This window comes from Poecile atricapillus, chromosome 9 (assembly GCF_030490865.1).
Source record: "Poecile atricapillus isolate bPoeAtr1 chromosome 9, bPoeAtr1.hap1, whole genome shotgun sequence".
In the NCBI taxonomy this organism is placed as follows: Eukaryota; Metazoa; Chordata; class Aves; order Passeriformes; family Paridae; genus Poecile; species Poecile atricapillus.
In genome coordinates this window covers 1,105,529-1,128,428 of record NC_081257.1, presented here as the reverse complement: position 1 = coordinate 1,128,428, position 22,900 = coordinate 1,105,529, and the positions used below count along the sequence as shown (strand labels likewise).

General features: G+C 45.2%; 1 protein-coding gene across 5 annotated transcripts in view; it reads right to left on the bottom strand.

The window, feature by feature from the left end:
* FBLN2 (fibulin 2) overlaps positions 1-22,900 on the bottom strand; it is a 107,347-nt gene that overhangs the window by 62,097 nt on the left and 22,350 nt on the right. For 4 of the 5 annotated variants that reach the window (XM_058845273.1, XM_058845272.1, XM_058845270.1 and 1 more), the window contains one exon: positions 1,423-2,865. In XM_058845273.1, the coding sequence (XP_058701256.1) occupies positions 1,423-2,746 (1,324 nt within the window). In that variant the 5' untranslated portion in view covers positions 2,747-2,865. Of the gene's footprint in view, positions 1-1,422; positions 2,866-16,962; positions 17,076-22,900 lie in introns of those variants that run through there. The other variant, XM_058845271.1, reaches the window with a different exon arrangement.

Genomic DNA, 22,900 nt, shown 5'->3' with positions numbered 1-22,900 from the left:
TCAGCCAAGCAGTTTCCAGGAATCACAGACTGCAAATCACCCAAACAGACTCTAAAATCCAGTACTTAGCTGTGTGGCTGAACACTTTCACCCCAACAGACTTTCTTAAACCCTTTCATTGAAAATTTCAGGGTGCTCCACCCATTTTTCCTTCTCTGAAAGAAAAAGAAAAGGCAATTTAATTTTAAGAAAATATCTTTAAAGTTACATCAGCAAACAGGTTATTGTGTGTCAGTCCTAAATCAGGCCATTGTATCATACATAGCCTTGGCGCACAGCTCGGATTTTGAGGTAGGCTGGGGCAAGTAAAAGGGAAGTCAAAGGAAAAGGAAAAAGCTGCCATCTCCATCCATGGACCTGGCACGCTTTCTGTTTGAACAGCCACGAGGTGCTGCTCGTGTTGGGACTTAGAGTCTAAGCTCCAAATCTGCTCTCCTCCTCTCATCTGCCTTAAACTTCTCCAGGAGATGGACTGGACAGCTCAAGACTTAAGGGCTACCTACACAGCCCTTAGAAATACCACTGCCTAGGGATTCATCAGTGTTCTCTGCAAGCATCCTGCAGCTGAGTCTCATGAGAACATTTTGTGCCACATCTTGAAAGAGGAGGTACTGCTCTTGATTTGATGAAAAATGAATTGGAAATATGAGCTGTGTATGTGCTAATTTACTGCGATGAAGTTTGCATTTATTACAGTAATGAGCATTGCATAAAGCGTATAATCAACATTCCCTGCAGATGTCAAGAGGAATTCAGAGCAGAGAGGAAATACGTATACTTGCCACAGCTGATCATGAACATCATAAACTTCCAGCCCCAAAAAAGCATAAAGCAAGAGAAAGCCCTTTTTCTCCCTACTAGTCCTTAGGGGTATTTGAGTGTATCTCTCAAATTCTTGAATTAATGAGCTTAGACTGGCTTTCAACCATGAGATAAATATTACAAGTGCTCTAAATATTTTTATTTAGAAAGTGAAAGCACAACTGTTGCAATTCCTTCCCAGAAGAAGACAAAGGCTACAAATGTGATTACACTGAGTTGCCAACTGGAGAAAACTAATTAAATCTTTCTATGTAGAGGAAGATGTTTCTTTAACAGCACAACAGAAGTTAAAAGGAAGTAATTGAAGAAAAATGCAAGAGTTTAAGAAATCATCATCTGAAATAAAGTTAAAACACCAGAAAACCCCATCCAATGTCTGTGAACTCAAAGCAAGGTTGAAATGGTACCTGTTCTGTGAAACAAAACACAAACCATCTCCTGAAGGGATGGAAGATGGTTGGTGGTTGATTGATTGATTGACTGACTGATTGATTGAAGGCCATGTGCAGCAGTAAGAACAACACAGCAGAGGATGAGCACCAATGTCATGAATATAATGAATAAGAGTTCTCTAGACACCCACACTGGAGCAGTTCTTACCTTCAGGCAGCCTGGGGTTAGCGTGGATGGAGTTGGGGTCCCCGTCCTCCTCAGGATGGTAACGATACAGCGTCTGCGACTGCTTCGGGGAGGACTGGCTGCGCTCTTCCTTCAGAGCAACAGGAGGAGAGGTTGTTGCACTGAACTTCACCTGGGGGAAATCATTTCCCTCGACGCTCTCACGGGATGATCTTGTTGAGCTCGCCTCTGTAAAGTTCACCTCTTTCAAGCCCTGATCCGTGCTATTCTCTGGCTCTTCCTTCCTGGCATGCTTTTTCATTTTAGAGTGGGGGGCTCTTTCGTGCTCGTGCCTCTCTTTGCTCCCTTTTGGCCTCCTCTCCAATTCCTCCGGGAGCCGGGGCGTCTCGGTGGTGGCCGTGGTGTGCTGTGGAGGAGCCCCGGTGGTGGTCGGTGCCTCCTTTCTTGTCACCTGCTGGAGGGAGGGTGCGGTGGTGCGGGGCAGCCTCCGCCGCTCGCCGCGCTCCGCGGCCCCGCGGGCCTCGGCGGGGCCTCCGGGCCCCGGGGCGGTGCCGGGCGCCGCCGTGCCCGCGCTGTGGGGCCCGGCCGAGGGAGCCACGCTGGCCGCCGGGTAGTCATAGTCCTCGCTCTGCTCCTGGCTGAGGCTGTCGTGCTCCAGGTGGGACGAGTAACTCCTGTACTTCTTCGGAGACTCCAGCTGGGTGTTGTCTCCCTCGGAGGCCTCCTGGTCGTAGCTGTAGGGATCGTCGTAGTGCCTCTCGGGCTCGCCGTCCTCGGCGTCCCCCGGGCTGGCCGTGTTCAAGGAGAAGGTGTCACAGTCCGGCAGCTGGTAGCACATCAGCTCCCCGCCGGCGTTGGGGCAGTGGCAAACCTTGCAGGGGGGCATGTGGAAGGTGTGCCCCGCCACGTACTTCTGTCCCTCGTGCAGGCAGCCGATGCGGCCGCACTGCGGGCACCCGTCCGCCGGCACCACCGCGTCGATGCAGTTCGGGGGCAGCTCTGGGCACAGCATGAATTGGCAGCTGATCTTGCCCCCTCCCTTGGGGCACGAGCACTCGGTGCTGCCGAAGTCCACGAAGTAGGACTGTCCCTCGGGCACCTTGCCGTTGACGAAGCCCACGTTGACGCAGTCGTAGTACTGGTAGCCCTCGCAGGTGCAGCCGTGCTGCAGGCACGTGGCGCAGCACTCGCCGGGCTCCAGCACGTCCTCGATGCAGTTCTCCAGCGCCTGGCACTCGGCTCCCGTGCAGTCCCTCTGCTGCTGGCAGCTGCCCGTGCACAGCAGCACCAGGAGCAGGGCCTTCCAAGGGCTCTGCTGCCAGCTCCGGGCCCTGGCCATCGTCATCCCGAAGGAACACGGCTCTGCTCCAAGCTCGCACGTTCAGCCTTGGCTGCTCTCCTGGAAGGCTGGGGGTTCAGCGCCGAATCTGCAGCGGTTTCCCGAGTTACCTTTTCTCATAGATCCTGGAGTTATGAAAGAAAACTCTGTTAAAGACTACACTCGGCACATATCCTGTTAAACATTAGAGGTCTTTAAAAGTTGGGACGAAATCCAACATCTGGAAACCGAAGGACAAAAATTAATCATAATGTCTTCCAAGCATTAGAGGTACTAAGTTTGGAGCTGGATGCTTCCCCCCGCCCCTATTTTGAAAAGGAAAGGAAGAAAAAATGGTTGCAAATGTTCTGTTTTGAATCTGTTGACAAAACATACATATTTCAATAAAAAGAAGGCCCTTCTTTATACCTCAATGCCTTTTTGTTAATCTTTCCAGCTAACAAGATTTTTTGGCAGAGAATAAGTAAATACACAGTTCTTCCTCTGCAGATATGAGCTTAAGATAATTATTCTTTAGGTTTTAATTACAAAGACTCAAATCTTAAGGAATTTTTATGGACAAAACTTAGCCTTGGGACGTGAGAATTTGTCTGTACATATGTTAACTCAAAATTTGGATTTTTTTTCTGCCTCCTTCCCCCACTGAGCAATCTCTCGCACTTCAGTCTTCAGCATTAACAGTTATTCCTTTGCTCCAGCAGGGCTAAAATAGAACTTCTTTGTGTGTTGCGGTTACTTTGTGGTTACATGTAATATTAACTATCCTGTAATACATATAAAGGGCCGGATCCTCTGCTCACAGAGGTTGGCACAGCTCCACAGCAGGACTGTGGTGAACTGAGGGATCAGCTCCAACTTCACTGGAGGACATTTACAACAACTGAGGATGTGCCACCACTGGCAATCACTTCTTTTACCTTTGACAACACCAGCAGTACTTTTTAGTGAATTACTATGCTATGAACACACAATATACATCTGTGCATACATGAACTGGCATAATAACACTTTAAGTGCCTTGAAGAAGAGAAAATGATTTGCTTTTTAATTACAAAGCCCTTTGAGCATTGAAAAGTTCAAGGGTCAATTGTTGTCCTTTATATCAAAATTATGCTCACAAAGCTACACAATTAACACGGAAAACCACTTACAACAGAAAAACAATTGGCCTATAGAATTTTATAGGACCAGCAATCTGATTATTTTCACAGGACCGCTCCCATCATCAAAAAAACAACCCTAAAACATTTATCTGGGGGGTAAAATACAGCCGCATCACCCAGAACAATGAACTGCACACGCAACAAGAGTTGTGCCAGAAAATCCATTCAGAAAGATTACTTCTCCCAGTCAAAGGAGGCTTCCAACAAGTCTGCTCAGTCCCTCTGGCAAGAGGCCAGGCTGTGGGAAAAGTGTGCCTGTTCTGATAAGATATGGACAAACCGTGCTAAGAATTTCCCCAGTTCTGCCCTGGAATCCCAATTACTTCAGTACCTTATACAGGGACAGAATTCTTACAAATGTATGTTTCCTACTACTATTTTGAGTATATTAGCTGAGCGTGCTAAAGGAAAATGATTGAAGGGAAAATAAAATTGTCAGAAAATGCAATAATGGCTTGGAAGAATCTCACTTTTTCAGAATCTGACTGCTCTCAAGACCAGGCTCTTTCTCATGAAGGAAAATTTTCAATGTGTGGTACTGAAATTAATTCTTCAGGATGCAGCCTGGGAATTAATAATTTATCCTGCTTTCAGCAGCTTTTCCAGGTAATCCAAATTTGTAATTGTTCCATTGCTTTAGCTGGGAAATAATGAATGGGAGGACAACTACAGATAACTTCTGTGAGGGGCTGACAGCAGGATTTTGTCACATCCCCTCCTATGGTACCTCCTGGCTTTGATGCCTCAGTGCATGTGTGTGCCCGGGGCAAACCCCATGGGGAGGCGGCTGAGCTCAGCTCTGCCCTGATCATATTCCCTTTTCCACATCAGGGTTCCCAGAGAGCCCCAGCACCCAGCATGGGCCACCTGGGTGTCAGAGGCACAGGTCTGGCAGCCTCTGTGTGCACCAGGGCATGGCCAGGCGTCACCTGTGGGCCAGGTAAGGGATGAGCTGGTGTGAGCACCCCCCACCCCAGCCAGCCTGTGCTGCTTTGCTGGGGCACAGCTCCAGGTCAAGGGTAAAGGGTTCCCCAGAACTCCTCAGTCACACACTCAAACTCCCAGAAGAAACCCCAGTGATCCCTGTGCTGAAGCAAGAGGCAGAAAGCAGTCATCACTTACAGGAGAGAGTTCAAGGACAGCTGAGGGTTTACCACAGGACAGTCCTGCCTCGGTGAAAGGAGCTGCTTCCCTGTGCTGTCACTTCTTGCCCCCCTCATCCAGACCCGTTTCTATCCAAGGGTTGGTGTGCTTGTCTGGGTCACCACCAGTCCTTCCACTGTTCCCATCCTTGCTGCCTTGCCTCTTGCCCATGGAGAGCCCAGAGTGCTCATGGCAAGCCCTGTCTCTGCTCCCTGCCCTGCTCAGTCCCCCCATGCCTTTCTCTTCACAGCATTTCCACATCCCTCAGCATCTGGGTTTTCAAGCTTAACTGATAAGACTGAAATCCTTATAAACCCTTCCTCCATGAATGACACCACAACCTTCCCTTTCCTCAGGCTTCCTTTGCTTCCTCAGAGGCTCTTTGTTTCTGGTGCAAGGACTCCAACAAAAAGTATCTTTTTATTCCTTTAAACCACTGCATTTCCCTGTGCTTTCTCCATCTGTTTCCCACACCCATCACTCCCCCCCCAACTATAAACTCACATATCAAAGAAACAGCCTCTACTTCAGGCACAGAGAAAACCATCTTTGAGGGAAGCTGCTGAGCCCCACTGAGCCCCATCCCTGCACACAGAGAGTTGTGCTCCTGCCAGCCCTGCAGCTGATGTGCTCCACCTCTGGATCCCTGCCCTTCCCCAACACTGCAACGATGCTCTGGAGACAGCAGCTCATTACTGGGGAACAGCATCAAAAGCTGGAGCTGTAAATAAAGGTGTCTGAACCAAGAGGGTAGAAAAACCCACATGATCTCTGTGGGATAGGGGAGTTTAATACCAGCAGATGTTATTGCAATCATTTGTTTCCATTAACTATTTTAATGCCTTCCTTAATGTTGTTTTACACAACTGGGGCAATACACAAGGGCTTCACTAAAATGAGAATTGGTTCTTTGTACTCTCACCAATGTCCTTCTCCCACTCTTACCAACATCACTGACTTTTGCTGTTCTGTTGAGTGAGAAATTAAGCCCTGCACTGTGGACATGATTTCTGAACCTGAGAGAATTTCAAGCTCTCAGGGACTGACTGTTCCCACAGGAAAGTCTTGGGAACCTTTTCTCTCTCAAGGACTGTTTGTGAAAGTAAGGTTTGGTTTCCCAAAACAAGACACAGATGTTCTGAGAGTGTTTTCTCTCTTGTCTCACCAATGGGATGAGGGAGGTCTTGTTCCTTCCACCAATCAAGATAACCTGTATCGGAACACCTTATAAAAGGGTTGAGAAAACCCCAAAATAAAGGCTTCTTTGCCTCACTAAAAGCAGATGTGTGTGATTTCTCAGAACCTTCACTCTATACTTCGTGTCCTCTAGCAACAATGCACACCTAAAATAAAAGTTTTTCAAAAGCTCTGTTCAAAGCTTTACAGAGCTCTACAGCAAGGGAACCATGTGCCACTTGTGTCAGCCCTCACACACTGCTTCATGTCCCAGGAGAATTCCATTCACGTCCATTGTGGAATTTCCTAACCTGTATATCCTGCTCTTCTTTGGTTCAAGGGCTGACCCTGTTGGCTTTACTGGGTTTTACTGGGCCATTATTAAAAAAGTTGTTGCCATTCCTGTGTTCATAATACATCCTGAGCAAGCAGGAGTGCCCACACAAGAGAGGGGCAATGCTCTGGATTGGGAGTGAGTCCCTCAAATTCTACCCACATAAACGTGTGAGTTAAACCAGCAGTAAACAGTGGATGGTCACACTGCTGCAATTCCTTATGCCTCGATTCCTTCTTTAAAAAATATTCCTAGGAAGGGCAGAGTAAAGACACCTAATGGAAACCCAGTGTTAAAAAGAGTCCAAATAAGCATGAACCACAGGCACACATGTTCATGGAAAAGGAAAGCAGATGAACCCAGTATCTGTGTGATGGGACATCCAAGGCTAACAGCAGGAGCCATCAAAATTATAACTAGTCCTGGCTGAAAAACATCATATTCCCGTCTCCTGGCAGGGGAATAAAATAAGATTTCAAGATGCTTATTTCAATTCAGTTTAGGGACAAAAGTTATACATTTTGACATTTTTTTCAAAACAATATACTCCAAGCGATTTATTTCAATCAAAACCATAACATAAAACCAAAAGGAAGAATGTTGACTTGATTAAAATTGTTCAGTCATATTACTCGAAAATGTTGATGAAACCAGTGTGTTCCCACAGACGATCTAGACATTTTAAATGTGCAACTTCTTTAAATTAAGAGAAGCATTTTATTGGGAGATTCTTTTTCCAGATGGTTTCATTTCAGTGCTGAACCAGAAAGCTTATTCCGGGTAAGCAGAGGTGACAGGAGGCACTCTCCTTCGAAGATTTCATACAGAGAAAACCTCTCTGTGTGAAGGGTGCCCCAAAGACATGCAGAGGGTGGGCACACGTGGAAGAGATACCACAGTAGCAACAGTATTCTGTCAAATGTTCACTGAACAAAAGGAGGCAGTCATTTATGAACAAAAAGCAGTAAAGAGAATAAATCCAGTGCACTGTAGGAGACCCCACTGACTTCCATCTTTAAGATGTACCTGTGATTTCACCATTTGCAGATCCCTGTGAAGAGGTTTAGACAGAACAATTATTTTCTCTGTCCCACCTCTCAGTCCCTCACTAAATTGCCATTTTTAAGGATGACAGTAACAGAAATGCTGGTTTGATCTGTGTCTTCTACTTTTGAAAGTGAGCAGGGCCAGATGCCAGGCTGATGTAAGAGCAGAAGGTGGCAGCCATCTGTGCAATACCCTCTGTGCTGGGTACTGGGAGCACCTGCCCTGCTGGGTGTAACTGGGGGGCAGCCCCTGAGCCTGCCCATGAATCCACACTGCAGGCTCTGACACACATAGAAAAAACCTGTGGGAAAGCCACTGCAGGGCTGGCACTCACCACTTAAGCACAAAGCAAGTTCATCAGCCCACAGAGCTGCCATGAACAATTCTCCTGGTTTCCCAGTACCAGCCAGCTGAAATTGGCTCTGCAGCTTCAGGCTGTCCATAGGCAGGGACCAAACACAGCCCTTGCTCTGTGCTGGTTTATCTTTTGGTGATGCCGAATCTCTTCTCACAGAGGTGAAAGCTCTGCAGAAAGCAGGGCAGCAGGCAGCACATGTGCACACCCATCCCAAGGAGCAAGGGGAAGGTATTTCCCCAGCCCGAGCATTTTCACACCTCTCCCCAGCCAGAGCTCTGGGCTGCTGCAGCTGCCAGCAGCTCCTCACTGCCTGCAGCCACAGTTTAGACTGAGGGAGGAAGAAAGGAGGGGACGGAAGGAAATAATAATTTAAAAACAATCCTTTTTAAATGGAAGAGAACATGGAAATTTGTGAGAGCATTTGAATCTTCTATGAAAACCGGAAAAAAGCCCTAAATCCAGTAACTCCTGACTGGGCTGTGCCAGCCTATAGATTAGATCTTCCTTTCACACCCTCTCTGTCCGGAAACTTGTGATCTCACCAGGAGCTGGAAGGGATTGCTGCTGGAAGGGAAGGGATTGCTGCTGGAAGGGAAGGGATTGCTGCTCTCCTCGCAGAGGGAACTACAGGGCTGTTCAACGGGAGGATGAATGAAGAGAGAGAAATGTTTCCATCACTGCTCTTATGCAACATTCAGGCCCAGGGCCCATCATCTCTGCCTGCAAATTAATGGGACATGAGCTGAGCTGAACCCGTGTTGGGCAGAAGGACCAGAGGGGTAGGATAAACCCCAGGGTAAATCCCAACCCAACAAGCTGCTTTTTGTTCTTGAAAGTAAAGCACTCTGGAGTTGTCAGCGCTATGGTTCTTGGCTAAACAAGCCTGTGTTTCGGAGCCACAAATTTTGCAGGCAGTTTTCCTCAACTTTGTTTTCAATAAGAAATCAGTTATCATTAACCCCCTTTTCATGGAAAAGATTTAGAAATGGACATTTGGGATTCTGGAGGATTTTCAATTAATTCAACAGCGAACTCAAGAGGAGACAAACAAGAAGAAAGCAGGATCAAAACTCACACAGCCTCCCAAAAGAACTCCAATAAGAACACTCTTCCCAGCAGAAGCACTCTCAGGTAGAGATGCTCCAGAAGCTTTCCAGAACAATCCCCACGCTAAAATCCAAACAGGAACCTGACACACTGCAGTAATAGAAAAGCATCACCTGAGGTATTTCAGCTGAAGTAGCCAAGCATTAACAGCAGTGACCAGGTAGCTTTGGGACTTACTCTTCCAGAATGTGCAGTGTTTGAGTGCTTTTTGAAATCCCGGAGAGTGTTTGAAGGCAGCCTTTTTCCAAGGGAATGCCAGAGTCAGGGAAGGGAGAATCATGTCTTGGAGCTATTGTGTCAGTGCTCCCCTTCAGCCCAGCTCAGCCCAAAACAACAGGGCAGGTACTTGGATTTGAGAGGAGTGAAATTCTGTGTCATTGTGAGCTGTCAGTGCAGCAGATCCAAAGTGACTCAGTGGGAGCATGGCAGCAGCCAAGGAGCCAGAGAGGAAGGGCTCACATGGTGTGGGAAATGGAAAAATGGAAAATTCCACACATGCTGAAGGGTTCAATCTACAGTCTTGGAAAGAGCTTGGGTTAATGTAATGATAAAGGTACACAGACATTAAGTAGAAAAATTATAAACTTATGTTCCTATAATTGTAAGTAAGTAAGAATATGCCTTAATATTCTAATTCTTAATATTCTAAATAAGAAATTATATTAGGTAAAATAGTGGTAGGTTTGAGCTGTAATCATGGGACTTATAGGGTAGGCTAAGGATCTAGTAGCTATAGCAGGGGTGTGTGTGTATGGGTACGTGACCTGTCAGTTTATTGGCTAAGAGACAAATCCAGTGCAGCAGAATTAGGTGAAGGTGAGAGGTTATTAAGTAGAAACAAGTTTTGTGTTAACTGTCTGTTGGACCAAAATGTTATATATCACTGTGTGAAGAAAAAACATGTGACTACCTTTAAGCTGACTTGTTGCTTCCCTCCAAATCTCATGCCTTCGAGACTGATATCTTATCTGGCTTACTTGAGCAATAAATCGTCCTGAATAGCATGGTGGTCCCATCCCTTGTTTTTCATCTCAACAACATGGGACATGGGGAGCTCAGCACAGGGCTCTTCAGGGACCAGAGCAGTGGGGACAGGCCCAGGGCTCTGCCATGGGGACCCTGACAAACCAACCACAGCCAGGTTCCTCTCCGGACAATGCACAGGACACTCAGCAAGTCCTGGCAGCTGGGCCAGGGTCACAGCTCTGCTGCAGAAGGCGCCAAGCTCTTACACTGGAGTGAAAATAAACTTGTTTGCTATTGATACACTTTTTTTCTCATATTTTTACATCACCAAGTTTCAGGTGACTATATATACTCCTCAAAAACACAATTAAATAATCCAGCTATTTCCACACCAGCCAAAGAAATCTGGGAAAAAATTAAAGCAAACTCAGCCACAGCCACTCAAAAATGTTTCCCAAGGCACAGCCAACAAAAACTTGTCAAAGCTCATAAGTTATGAACTAATTTTCACAGGGAGAGCTCTTTTGGCAGCAGGCAGGTCCCTGATCTGCACAGACCTCGAGCAGCCGCACACATGTGGATACAGCCTCGACATGAGGCACCACCGCTCTCAGGAGCCAGCCAGCTCCCACCAGCCAGCACCCAGGCTCTGGGCTCAGGTGAGAACTGTCAATACTGGAGGCTGCTCTGATAAGTGAAATAATTTTTTCTTACTTATTTAAAGAGCTGCACTCCTCTCTTCCCTCTCAGAAAGGAACAAATCCCTAGTTTCCAAGATATTCCCCATTATTTAGACATTTACCATTTCTCATTAGAAGTAACTCAAGCACAACCCCTGCGCAATCTCATAACTGTGCCCCTCAAATACATCCTTTCCAGATCCTAGGCTAAATTTCTCTCTCTGCTTCCTTTCTCTAATCTCTCTCCAGGATGTTCCAGACCCCTGCCTCTTCCCACAGTTTTACAGAGCTCCCACTTGCAGGGCTGCAGTGCCTCTCCCCAAGGAAAGAACCTGCTGCAGCATCCGGGACAGATGGCATGCAAAACCTGAGGTATCATTCCCACTCCCTCTGTGATCCCCTCTCCCCATTTCTCCTTTCCTCCATGAAAGAACTCTGATACTACTTTGAACTGTCAGTAAGCACCAGGTTTAAGTTTTGGGTTTGTTTCTTTTCCGTAACGCAGTCTTCTATTATGCACGTTGAACCCCGCTGCCCTAAGCAGTGACAGTAATACAGACCTTTTGTTGGGAAATGTGTTGGTTGGAACATCTGGGCACTCCCTACCTAGTTCAGGCAGCCCTTTGTAAACAGTTCAAACTGAAAATTCCCCCACCCCCATCTAAAATCCAAATTAGGCCAAAGAAAGCCTACTATTTAACTGACAGCTTAGCATGTGGCCTTTGCTGCCCTGTGCGCTGCCATGTGGCAATTTGGAAATAATTAACAACAGTTTTCATACAGGGAAGGCTGCAGGGAACTGCCAGGCAGTTTTGCACAGTGTACTTGTGAGGCAGCACTGCTCACAGCCAGAGGAGCAGTGCTGCCTCCATCACCTGAACTGCAGCCTCAGAACTGAGGATTCACATTTGAGACTCTCCAGAGTAACTCAGAGGGGTTTACTTCAGTCTGCCAATTAATTCCAAAGCAGTGTCAAAACAGAATGTCAATAGAGCAAATTTGTAGCAAATAATTTTTCTGTAATTGTGTCCTGACTTTGTCACTATCAAGAGTAATGGTGAAAGTCTAGCTGTTGGGCACTGAAAAATGCCCTGTTATTGAGTCTGGTTGAGCATCTGCCCATGTATTCTTTGGTCTGAAGAAAAGGAACTCAGATTTGTTTCAGCATTCATGCACATGTCTTCTCAACCCCCGTGGACTGCAGACAAGAGCATATCTGGAGTATGGACTGGACACACCACTAAGCATATTGCCAATTAAAAACCAATAAAATCCAGAAAAAGCAGCAGTGATCATTCCCTGGGATGAGTTTCCTCTCATATGTGACAAAAGAAAGCCTGCATCAGGGTTATTATATATAGCAATTAAAATTTTCAGCTAAAACAAAAAGTTATTATTTTAATGGAGGAAAAACTAGAACACTTGGTTAAAATGTTCTCATAGAAATGTTAATTACCACAGGCATTAAACAAATGGAAATCAAAGCCTACCATTCGTTGAGCACTTTGAAAAGTTTTAATGCAAAAAAAAATGCTGGAAAGAAACTTTCAATTTTTCCTCATGAATGAAAGTCCCTGTAAATGAAGCTGCATCTATCATGCTGCTAATCAGTCAGCAGCCACAGATGTAATCCATCAATCCAAAGTGTTCCTGCACAAACTTCACATAAAAGATAATGGAATTAATTTGGTTTGGTGGGAACCAAACTGAAAAGGAAGGAAGCCTGCTCTGCTATTCCATCTCAGAGCCCATCATGCAGAGACATCAATAATTCCAGGTGGGGCTAACAGAAGTCACATGTTCACTACCTCCATCTTCCACCTTGGGTTTTTTCCTTCACTTTTGCCTGCAGTAGATGTTGAATCCTGTATCTTGACTCCCTTCCTTTGATAGGGAACAGATCCCAGTTGTCCAGGGTGTGTAGCCTTAATTTGAAGAATAATTTCCTGGAGATAGCAGCAGGGGTTTTTCCTGTTTCTGCACAGAACCCAAGTTGGGACACTTGGTGGTAGTTTGCTGAGTGTCCAAATGCACTGAGACAGCTTCTGCCCTCAGATGCACGTGTGCACTTCTTGTGTTCAGAACAATTTGTGGTTCTGTACCATATTCAATCTACAAACCAGAATGAGATTAGAAAAGCAATTTTTGTTTACTTTGTAAATTACACATTACATTTTCTAATACCACAGGAAGTTAGTATGATCTGCTGGGTAAGCGTGCAACCCAGACTCTTGAATATTTTAAGTTACTGATCATCACCCAATACAAGTAAACCCATGATCACTTGGGTGGAACATTCAAAATATAGAAATCCCAGCAAACCAGATGTTACTGCATTAACAAAAAAAGCTGATTGAATAATTGTATATGTTACCTTACAGACATGCACATAATTTAAAGAAGAATACTTCTTTTTCCTTTAACATCATGGTTTTGTTGAACACACTGACCAAACAGTAAATTCAGACTGATTTTCATCACAGTAAATACTCCACCTAAAGTGGTATTGACTAGTATGAACAATTTATTTGGTCTTGGACATTTAAATATGTATTTATGCTTTGGTCAATGATCTTCTGGAAGGGGAGGAAACTTTTTATTTTCCATCTGAGGAAATCCTATAACTGTAAAGATTAATTGATACAAGGAGAAGTAAATAATTAGTACAAGGGGAAATAAATAATTAGTACAACAGAAGAAGAATGAGGTTGTAGTCCCTCCTTCCACATTAGTTAGCACAATCTAGCACATGACTGAGAAGGAAAATTAAGATGGAAAAGTTACTAACATGAGAGATGAAATAGTCTCCCAAGAGTACAGAATATTTGGTATTTAAAGTAATAAAAGAAGGATAAAATCCCCACCAAGGAAAGTAGAGGAGGTGCAATGGGAAGTATTTCAGCTTTCCAGACTTGCCTGCCAGTGCTCTCTGAGGCTGGGCTGAGAGGCACCTGCAGAGAGCCTTCCTGTGGCACGACCCTGCCTCACCCCACTGTGACTGAAACGCTCTGGCAGCCCAGTCAGACGTGCACACCCAGCTGACTGAGCTGGGGGTTGGCATGGCAGGGATTTTCACTGCATTTCCACAATAAACCATACATCGACTTTGCAGGCTCAATTCTGAAAGCAATCCCACGATCTTGGGTATCCAAAGAACAAGAACAGAACAAAGAGGACCATGAGTTTAAATTCTCAGAAGACCAGAGGTGCAGTTGAATATCAGTTTTCTAGAAGTCACCTCGCTGATGAGGTTCTCTACAACGAGTGGAGGGGTGGGTAAGACTTCAGAGGGCAATTAATGCTCCCGATAAACTGTTTGGGATGGATGGATTGTCCCTTTGCTGTGAGCTTTACCACAGAATTCCAGGCTTGGGCTGGAAAGGACCTTAAAAATAATCCAGTTCCACATTCCACAACCCCAGGTGTCTCCAAGCGCCGTCCAGCCTAGCCTTGGGCACTTTCAGGGATGGGAAGTCCACAACCATGCATCATAGAAAGACTTTACATGACTAATTACCTTATTTTTGGGTAGATAATGCTGCAGAGCCTGTGATATTTGCTTTGCAAAGGAGAACTCTATGGGCAATATGAACAAAATTTACAGAATTGTAAGGAGCACAAATAAACTGTAGGGGGATATTCCTCCACCAAATGTGGACCACCACACTGCAGAGAGAAGGGAGGAGAAAGCATTCATTCTGTTGGAGGTCAACTGGGAGAATGCCAGCAGAGCTCTGAAAAAAATGATGGGTTCCATCATTCCAGCAGTTCCTGGTCATCCAGAGGAATGGAGAAGGAAAGTGGTGCAACTTCTCACAATTCTGTCAATCCTCTGTTTCATCCACAAGACAAATTTCTATGAAGGGTGCAAGGTGCACATCCCGGTGGAGATGTTCCCCTCAGCAATGTGGGGGTGGCCACATTATACATGAGCATGATAAGGACTGTCAGGATCTGGATGTTCATTGTTTCCATGCTCTTCTCAGAGAGCCAAAGCTCTATAAAATCAAACAAGATAGAAAAATAATCTGCTCTTCTTATACACGGGCTCCTGTGACATGCTGACCATGTCTGTACACCCTGACCACTGCCTCCCAAGGCCGGATTAATGAGATTTCCTGTTCTTCCATGTTTTTTTTCCACGTTTAACCAAGTGTTCACCTTAAAAGGAATGTTAAGCAGTACCTTTCCACATTACCTTCCAATCTGTACTACCACCTCAGCCCGCAGGCACTGTTTTTCCTTCAGTAGGAGATTTTGAGTAGTTTGAGTTTGTTTACTTTACACAGATGCTATTCCTTTCTTACAGATGGATATGATCTGTTGAAGACTTGGAACATTTTATCCCATAACAAAACTCATCCAAAAGTACCATCTATTCTTCCTGCAGGGGCACAGTAATGCCAGAAACTGTTCAACATTCCATAAAATAAGACCATAGAATGGATAGCTCATTGTTAAAGTGAAGCATGGCATTGTTTGGAACCTGATGACAGACATTTTGCTGGGGTTTTGCCTTAAAAATAGTATCCAGTGTATTATTCTTGGTTTGCTTTTAAAACTTCACATTCGACATTAAACAGCAAAGGTGGGTCACAATGTGACCTTAATGTCTGGCTTAATCCCCACTTCCTGCAGGATCCTTTGTAATAACTTCAGAGAGAGAGAAACTCAGAGTGGGTCACTGGGTTTTAACAAACTCACTGCAACACCGAATTCTGTTCTCCTTTCCCCTGGCGTGTGTCTGCTGTATCTGCAGGATACACTTCCTAAGAGAACAGAATTCAGTCTTCAAGTTTAAGAGCCATTAAAATATGTCTTCTTTTATAGATATTACACTTATTGCACTCACACATAGCTCCACACTCTGCCTTTCACTCACTGGTAAGAAACACTAGCCAGAAATGAACTGCCATTTGCCATTGCTTTCTACACCCAATGCTAAGACATTTAATCAGTAAAAAGACTGGACATAGAGTCCTGCTATGAACATGTATCATCTGAGTCAACACTAAAACAGCCTTCCTTTGCCATTCAAACAAGAAAACACGGAGGGGGGAGGAAGAGAATTACAGAAAAAAACCCAAAACACACACAAAAGAAATCAATAGTGTTTAACTGGAAAAAAAAATGTCTCTGTAGAATGCTGCCCCCAGGGTGGCACACAGTGGCCCCATGCCCAGTTCCTGAGGTTCCCTGGGGCCAGGCAGCTCCTGTCCCCTGTCACCCACAGCTGTGGGAGCTGGGCTCCAGCAAATCCATGCAACTCACACTCCCTGGAGCAGCCACCCAGCCCGGAGCGTCCCAGTGACACAAACCAGCACACGACACTTGCACACTCCCAGGGATAGGAACGATCATCTCAAAACTCAATTATTTCAGCCCAGAAAGTCATCATTTAAGACTCTGTATGTAAGTGTATATAATCATTACCATCTCTTCAGGAAGCTCTCACACTGCTATAATAAAATCTACAGAAGCAAAGCACTTTTAGCCCAGCCATTCCTAATCCCAGAGACAATGCCTATATTTTTCCATCACATCAGATCCTGGATGGTGGGGGAAGGGCAAGAGCCTGAGGAAAGGGGGAAATGCAACTTGAGAAGTGGTAAGTGCGTCAAAATCTAAATTACTTTTAGATATTTTGCAGCACAATCCTCCTTTATGCCTGTGCAGCTCGGTTCATATGGCTCACATTCAGCCTGTCACAGTGAATCATTGCTACTCCTTGACTTACATTAACAAAAACAAACCTAACTTTCGCTCCAGCCTGTGAGGTAAAACTTTGAATTCCCAGTCAAAAGGCCAGAAGTGGCATTAAAAATAGTTGTTTCTGTAAGAAGCTCACTTTGAGGAGAAAACAAGAAAAAAAAAAAAAAAAAAAAAAAAGCCCTAACACATGTGTTGCATATGGAGCTTTTTGCAAAAAAGCAAAAATCTTTGTCCATGAGCAGCAAAGACCCAGCTTTAGCAGCCTTAACTAACAAAGCAAACCCGCCCCTCTCTACTTAAGTCTTTAAACTGCATCAAACTGGAGATATTTAACAACAGCTTTAGAGCCTAAAGAACAGTTAAAAAGTAAATCTGGAAAACGAAGTGCAAAAATCAAAGTGAAACCCAGCCAGATACAAGCTCCGCAACCAGCAGAATACAAGGCACAAAGCAAAGCCAGCACTCAAACAAAGTTATTTTATACTTCTCCCAGCAAATTTGCAACAAATGTTCATTTAGGAAAGATTTCTGCTGACCTGTGCATGAGCAGCAATGCAGATGTGGCGAGTTCTCCTGTCACCTTTTGTTCCCAGCCATGTCAGCTGTGCTCTGCTCCAAGTGCTGCTCACACTCCCAAATCCCCTTTTCCAGCTCTATCTTAGGAACTGCCCAGATTTTGTAGTGTAATATGAGCAGGGAAGTACCATGTGCCTATGATATGGTCAATTCACTTTTTACCCCCTGCAATGCTTAAGGAAGCTGCTTCACATTTCAAAGCTGAGCCTAGGGCTGCCTGACCCAGGTACAACCAGGGCAGCGCTGGGGCTGCCTCCTCCACCCCAGTGGGGCCCTAAAATGGCTCCTTTCCCCCTCCCAGACCCTAGGAGGGATTTAGGGACTGCTGAGGCCCTTGTCTCTCTTCCCCTGGGTGCCTGGTGCAGCAGAGACAACAGTCCCAACACAGAAGGGGGCAGCCCTCCTTGCTGAGGGCCACCAGCACAGTGCTGGGGCCACCACCATCCCCATGGCCAAGGCCAAAGCTCTTCATGAGGTAGCTCTGGTGAGGTCCCTCAAGACCCAGCAAAGCCCTGGGCATCTGGTCTGGGATCTTTGGCAATGAAGATGTTACAAAAGTTGGGCTGGAAGAATCCCATCTGTTCCTCTCCAGTGTTGCCATCATCAAAGCAATTAATGGTGTCTAAAAACCAAGCCTCTAAATTACTTTCTGTTAATATTCTTCTATTGTTATCGATCTACTTCTGGTTTGAATATGCAATTATCATCATGCCTGAAAAGAACAATACACTGAGAGGAGAAGGAAATGCCTCTTCTTCCCAAATTCTGCACAGGGGAGTTACACCCATTGTGAAGCTGCCAAGTACCAGAGAAGGTGCAGAGAAGAGGGGGAACAGTCCTCAAATCCTGTTACTCCTGCTGGTCCAGCTCCAGCCCCACACTCAGGTCTCAAACACCCTGCACCAAGCCCAGTGATAACAACCAGCACCAGCCTGGTACAGGCATTTCCCGAGTGTTTGGGCTTGAGAAGGGTGAGGTGCAAAAACTGTCAAGGATTGTGCTATTCCCCAGCTTTTGTGCAAGCAAATTCCATGTAATCCCAATGTCAACATTGTCAATGACCCAACCATTGTTAAATCAAGTTAGGGAGCCTGAGGGAGCCCCACCTGGCAAGGGGAAGGGAGGTCTCTGGTACTCTTGCCAGCTCTGGGCAGATGAGGGAGCAGATAGAGCTGGTTTTCAACAGCTGAGAGAGGGCCTCTAAAAGGGATTAAAGGCAGAAAACAGTCAGGGATCTTGGAAGAGGAAAGATGAAAGACAAAAAGATGGCAGAAAACAGAAAACCTTGGGGGGAACTTTAACTCTTGGCCAGAAGGCAGCACAGTATTTTCATGTAAGGAACCTACTTTTTAAATCCTTGCCCTGGTAGCTACCATATACCTTGTGTGGGATTTCTAACAACTACATTCTGCATCTTTGAGCTTTCAAACTCTTGACCTTTATTCTAAAGCAAAGGTGAGAGCTCTATCTTCCCTGTTGCATAATTTCCTAAACCCAGTTATGTTTGAAATTAGCATGTCAGTAAGGTAAAACTTGGAATAATGTAATGGACTCTTTCAGAGAAAAATATATATTCTTCAAGGATTAATTCAACATCTCAGCATCTCAGCTCAGAAATTTGATCTCAATTGGTATAATGACAACTGCTTACAATAAAAAAAAGAGCAACAAAAAGGAAGTGAAATGACTCAAAGGTTAGGAATGGAGTTCACCAGTTGTCTCTGTTGATGGCTGTGTTTATATCACAGAATCATGGAATGGTTTGAGTTGGAAGAGACCTTAAAGCTCATCTTGTTCCACCCCCTGCCATGGGCAGGGACACCTTCCACTGTCCCAGGCTGCTCCAAGCCCCGTCCAGCCTGGCATTGGGCACTTCCAGGGATCCAGGGGCAGCCACAGCTTCTCTGGGCACCCTGGGCCAGGGCCTCACTGTAAGCAATCCACAGCCTGCCCCCGGCACCACCTCCACAGCACCCCACCAGCACTTCATGGTCCTCACCTCATTACCACTGCAGTCCAGGTGCCCCATCCCTGACTTGTGTCAGTGACCCCGATCTTTGTGCCCCCCAGGCCCTCCAGGTGAGGCCAGGCAGGACTGCACAGCCAGGGCAGGGCACAGCTCACTGCAGGAAGCCAGCTCTTCACTGCCTGATGTCATTAGCCTGCAGAACAGGCCATAATTTGCTGAAATGATGATTAATCTAATCTTATTATTCTCTAAGGCAGCTAACACAGCCAATTAAGTGTCTCAGTAATTCTCAGATAACCAAGGAATACTCATGGAGTGACAACTACCAGCTATTTAACAGCACAGGCATGGCAGTGAAAGCCAGCCTGGCTGGAAGGGCAGGAGGTGTGTGCGCACCACACCGTCCCAAAGCCACCTTGTTTTCCCCACTTCAGATCATCACCACCACCCCACCCTCACTGCTCGCTCCCAGGCCTTTGTGCCCACTGGTGTGGAGAGACTGGGAGCCCTCACAGTGCCACAGAGCCAGGGAACTGGGGTGCCCAAGGAACTGGGGATGGGGTGCCCAGGGAACAGGGGATGGGGTGCCCAAGGAACTGGGGATGGGGTGCCCAGGGAACAGGGGATGGGGTGCCCAGGGAACAGGGGATTGGGGTGCCCAAGGAACTGGGGATGGGGTGCCCAGGGAACTGGGGATTGGGGTGCCCAGGGAACCCCACAGCACCCCCACATCCAGCTGGAGGAGCTGGGCACCCAGGGCCTGCCAGTTCCGCCTGTCTCGCGGTTCAGTTCACATCCTTTCCAGACTCCAAACAAATCCACAAATGCTTTGTTTTGATCATACAAATCAGGGTAAGATTAAGATACATAAACACAATTCAGCGCAGTTACCCAAAAAGCAAGGAGTGACATTTTTAAAAGAATCCATAATCTTTGCTTTTTGAAGTATTTCTTCAGTGGGAATTGTGTTGGAGCAAAGTATGCAAAACCTAGATGCTTCCAAGAGGGGGTCATGTGAAATTACTCTATTTCAAGATTTTTCCAAATCACTAACATTTCAACTCTGAATGTATTTGTAAGAATCTGCCAAAAAAACATCAAAACAGTCAATTTATTTTTTTTTTCTTCAGTTTGTAACTGTCTCCTTTTTTCCTAGGTCTTAAAAAATGTTTTTGTAGAGAACTTATGTCATTTCTGTAGAAACTTCTGCAATCCACAATGACATTGCATATTTTTTCAAGTAAAAAGCAAGTGTCCCAATAAAGAACAAAGAACATCCTTTGTTTCAGACAAAGAATTTCAGGAGAAACCACAAAATATTCAAGCAAAACATTAAACATTTGATTTTCCACCCATTTTGCCAACAGTCTAAGTTTTCCCATACTTCTAATCTCAGTGTCAATAAGGAGGGGAGGGGACGGGAGGCAGGTCAGATGGATGACAGTCACTCTGCAACTGCAAACCTGTTAATTAAATAAAGATGAAAACAAGATGTTTTGACAAAAGCATTTTTCTTCTTTAAATTAGCTTTTCTTTTTAATGAGGAAACAAGACCTGCTTGATTTACCCATCAGGAAAAAAACAGCATTGAGGGAAAACTGGAAGCTCTTACTCATGTTATTAGAGAAATCCTGGACTCTGCTCCTGAGAACACCCAGCTCTGCAGCCACCTTAGCCACCAACATCAGAGTCCTGTCCTTCGTTAAGGCCCAAAAATTACTGATGGCAGATATTATTTAGGCTCTTGAAACGAGTTTTAGAAAAGCAGGCTTAAAACCAAATGGAAACATGTCATTTTGAACCCAGTGGAGATTATTTCAAACACACACATGCTTGCCTGACACACTTCACTGCCTGTTTTCAAAGAATGGTTTGGGTTAGAAGGAACCTAAAGATGATCTAGATCCAGCACAACTATTGAGTTCCAATTCCCAGTTAGGGGGTTTTTCCCAGTGCAAAGACAACCCCCAGCTGTGGCAGGAACATGGAACCTCATGCAGCTGCATGTTAGAGTGCCACAATGCCCAGCACTGCACAAACACACAACCAGTGCTATTTACACCCTCAGAGCAGCCCCAAGCAACCCCAAACCACAGAAACATAACCAAGAACTAAATACATGAGCTGTCTGTTCTAGACATATGCTTCATCTTCATGGCAAACATCATAAAGTGCTGATTTATTTTTTAAATTGTTACAAAAAGAGAGATTTTAGTAAATTGAAGTAAACCCTAGTGAGTTTCCTTCACTTCAGTCTATTTAAATGCAGGAATAGAACTGATGCACTCAAGTTAACCTGTTTGCCCAGACTGGAGAGACATTACTAAATGTTCTTGTTCTTTTACACATCTTAAATATTCAGCCACTTGCAGCACCCCAGGGCATAGCGTGCTATGTCAACACCTTGAGAAGAATGCAAACATCTTAATAAAAGTGAGGAGAGATTGCTTATCGTGCACTCTTGCTGTTAACATCTGCATTTTACAAAAGCTCACAAACTATTACACACACTTTCCACAGGACATATCTTCCTGGATATGCAGGCAGTCATGCCAGGAACCAAACAGCGTGTCAGAAAGCAGACTGCATTTTTGGTTTTGCTCTAAAGGCAAATGAATGTTTCAGAGCATTCTGCAGCTCCCCTGAGCAGAGCCATTTACTCTACTTTACCAGCTCAGAACGGAGGGGTAAATCCCCCAAACCAATCTGCTCTGTCTCACATTATTTCCTTTCCAAGTGGCCATCCAAGTTTTATACATTAATCATACCCAAGATCCTACATTCAGGATCATCAGACTGGATGTTGTATTGATTGTATGACAGAGCTCCACGCATGAGGCAGATGAGATTAGACTAGAACGTGGCATGTTACCAGATATGAGTGTCCTGGTTATGAAAACTGAATAAATAAAAAGCCTCCACAGAGTTGGCAGAGCCACTGGGCAGGCTCAGCAGCTCAGCCCCTTCTGGTGGGTGGAGGAACAGCCTCTCAGTCCTTGCTGATTCACTTCAGCAAAGAAAGAGACAAAGCCAAAAGCAAGCAGAATTATCTTCAATAGTCTAATTAGTGGCTTGAGATAATCCACTTGGTTTTGTCTAAAGCAAATTAGGAAGTGCTCGTGGGAACTGTGCAGAGGCAGTGCCCAGCAGGGCCCAGAGCAGGGAAGGGCTGGCAGTGGTCAGTGGGGTCAGGGATGTGCACAAGATGCCCATCCTTGACCCCGGCCCCGGGGGGTTTCAGGAGGTGCATGCCAGTCCAATAACTCTGCCCAGCAGAGCTGCTACCATCTTCTCTGACATCTCAATTTAGAGCCAGTAATACACTTAGTAAAGCAAAACTACATTAAAAATAAAACAAAATTTGGCTTCACTATCAAAACTAAAACCTTCCAGCCTGTTCCCATGCAAAATCCTTCACAAGTGATACCTTTGTGGAGGACAGCTGGAATAAATCTATGACATTTAATGACATACTAAAAGCAAACCTTGAACAAATAACTTTAAATCATTTGAAACACTACTTTGAATAGATGAAGCTCTACAGTGGTTACATGTTACAATAATTAATCATTTCTAAGCAGTGGAGTTTAATTATTAAAAAAAAAATTGCAGAAGTGGGTTTTTTCCCCATTCCAGGCATATATTTAAAGTAACACTCTCTTGTGAAAAGGCTTTACTTTAGAGTTTTAAATGTATTCTCTCATTCTGATCTGATTCATAACACCAGCAAAAGAGTTTTTACAGCTTTCATCTTAATTTTTAAGTAACCTCACCTCCACAGCCCAGAGCATAGCACAGAAAAGCAGCAGTCCTAGAAGTTTTTTCTATAAAACACTTCAAATGTGATTGGCACAGAAACTCAGACAACAAATTGCCTTGTAACTTAAATGGGAATTAAGATCGCACAGGCATCCCCTAAACCTCTGTCC